The 825-nt window shown below is 35.9% G+C and overlaps 1 protein-coding gene across 1 annotated transcript in view; it reads right to left on the bottom strand.

Moving 5' to 3' along the window:
* Nucleotides 1-660, bottom strand: part of LOC109587943 (uncharacterized) — a 6,825-nt gene extending 6,165 nt beyond the window's left edge. The window contains exons 1-3 of the mRNA XM_020004151.1: nucleotides 481-660; nucleotides 289-432; nucleotides 157-231 (exon numbers count right to left, since the gene is read on the bottom strand). Of these exons, the coding sequence (XP_019859710.1) occupies nucleotides 157-231; nucleotides 289-432; nucleotides 481-660 (399 nt within the window). The remainder of the gene's footprint in view (nucleotides 1-156; nucleotides 232-288; nucleotides 433-480) is intronic.
* Between the last annotated feature and the right edge of the window lie 165 nt (nucleotides 661-825).

Genomic DNA, 825 nt, shown 5'->3' with positions numbered 1-825 from the left:
ATGTAGTTCATTAAACCCAATACATTATGTACATGTAGTTCATTAAACCCAATACATTATGTACATGTAGTTCATTAAACCCAATACATTATGTACATGTAGTTCATTAAACCCAATACATTATGTCAAGAGTGGATTATGTACATGTATCCATACCTGGTTGTTGGTGTTTTTATCAATGGTTGAATATAGTCCAGTAGCACCAGTAGACAGACCCTGTTGAGCCTTATTCTATTAATAATACATTATATGATCCATTTTTAAAAGACTCTCTCATTAATCACTGACCTCTCCCTCTCTCTTCAATACAGAGTATTCCTGTACTCCCTCAGGATTATAGGCAGGAGGGACAGGAGGAGGAGTATCATCGTCTTGATTGAGTGTTGAATAAAGTGGACCAGCTCCTTGTTGTTGTTGTTGTTTATTCTTTTTCTGTTATACATTATTGTTATTGTATGTCTGGTATTTTGTTTATTATACCTCTCCCTCTCTCTTCAGTTCAGAGTATTCTTGTACTCCATTAGGATTATAGGCTGGTACTGGTGGGGGAGTATCATCATCATCACTAGCTCTAAGAACACTGTACTGACCTAGTGAATATTGTATATTAATAATAATAATAATGTATATACAAATGTACCTAAGCACATTGCCTATCATGTCCTCTTGTTGGACTCGCCACGCTTGCGTAGGCGGGTACTAAGCAGTTGGGTTGTCATTCTGTCTGTCATTCTGTCACGAAAATTCCTGTTAATTCCTAGTCAATATCCTTTTTACTGAGCTCTCCTGAGTTATAATTCTTTTTAAGCTTTCAGAAAAAGATAA

The sequence above is a fragment of the Amphimedon queenslandica genome, unplaced genomic scaffold, assembly GCF_000090795.2.
Source record: "Amphimedon queenslandica unplaced genomic scaffold, v1.1 AMPQUscaffold_12372, whole genome shotgun sequence".
In the NCBI taxonomy this organism is placed as follows: Eukaryota; Metazoa; Porifera; class Demospongiae; order Haplosclerida; family Niphatidae; genus Amphimedon; species Amphimedon queenslandica.
The sequence above is the reverse complement of the archived record's forward strand: the minus strand, read 5'-3'. Positions and strand labels throughout refer to the sequence as shown.